The sequence below is a fragment of the Myotis davidii genome, unplaced genomic scaffold, assembly GCF_000327345.1.
Source record: "Myotis davidii unplaced genomic scaffold, ASM32734v1 scaffold93, whole genome shotgun sequence".
NCBI lineage: Eukaryota > Metazoa > Chordata > Mammalia > Chiroptera > Vespertilionidae > Myotis > Myotis davidii.
In genome coordinates this window covers 3,626,942-3,627,975 of record NW_006292095.1, presented here as the reverse complement: position 1 = coordinate 3,627,975, position 1,034 = coordinate 3,626,942, and the positions used below count along the sequence as shown (strand labels likewise).

At 31.8% G+C, this 1,034-nt stretch overlaps 1 protein-coding gene across 1 annotated transcript in view; it reads right to left on the bottom strand.

Moving 5' to 3' along the window:
- ADAM2 (ADAM metallopeptidase domain 2) overlaps window positions 1-1,034 on the bottom strand; it is a 78,848-nt gene that overhangs the window by 75,346 nt on the left and 2,468 nt on the right. The window contains exon 3 of the mRNA XM_006765640.1: window positions 197-252. Coding sequence (XP_006765703.1) covers window positions 197-252 — 56 coding nt within the window. The remainder of the gene's footprint in view (window positions 1-196; window positions 253-1,034) is intronic.

The window sequence follows — 1,034 nt, the reverse complement described above, 5'->3', positions numbered from 1 at the left end:
CCTGCCCCCAGTTCCTGGCACTGGCTTCCCTCTGGGACCTGGAACTGGGCTTCCCTTGGGCAGCCAGCAGGCACCTGGGACCTGGGCTTCCCTCACAGCCATGGACATCTGGTCTAATTAGCATATTATGCTTTTATTATTATAGATGATTATTAATAGGACACAAACAAGTGGTAAAATAATGTAGATCACCTACTTTTGCATCAAGTTCACAGTGTATGTTTTCCCATCAATTACAATGTTGTAAGACACCTAGCAGGAGAGTATATTAAAAAAACAAAACAAAAAAACAAAGTGAGAAGAATATTAAAAAGGAAAACAATCATTTTATATTGACAATAATTGCACTCTAAAACACACTACTACAATAAAAAGAAAATATAATTTAATATTGATGTATTTCAATTTCTGCATACTGAAATATTGTTTTAACCATTTTCTTCTATTAATATCTGAAAATTAATGTGTCCTAATTTATGAAGGATATTTCATTTGAGTAAATGATTCTATAATGCAAATTTATTTAAAGTCATACAATTAAAGCTTTCATTTCACTGTATTCTCATCCCCATTGTTGACTTTGAGAGTCTATCAGTGTACTACTTATTTCAACGTAGATGATCTTTGATGTCTGGCTGCCTTTAAGACACTTTCTTGGCTTTGGTATTCTGATTTCACTGTCAAGGTGTTACTTGATTTTTATATACTCTGTGGTGTGATACTTGATCTAGGGATTCATTTTAAAATCATTTCACAGTTAATATATGTCTTCATACAATCTCTTCAGGTTGTTTTTTGTTTTTGTTTTTTTATGCCAGGAATTCCAGTTATTCTACACTTGACCCTCTAATTCTATTCTTTTTTTCCCTCTTAAGGCATTTTTATGTTGAATCTACTTGAATCTCTTCAGCTGTCTGGTCTACTGTTGATTCTTGATTTATTTATTTTTATAACTTTCATATTATTTAACATCTACAAGTTCCTTTCAGTTATTTTTAAAAATAAACTAGCCTTTTTAAGTGGAATATTTTCTC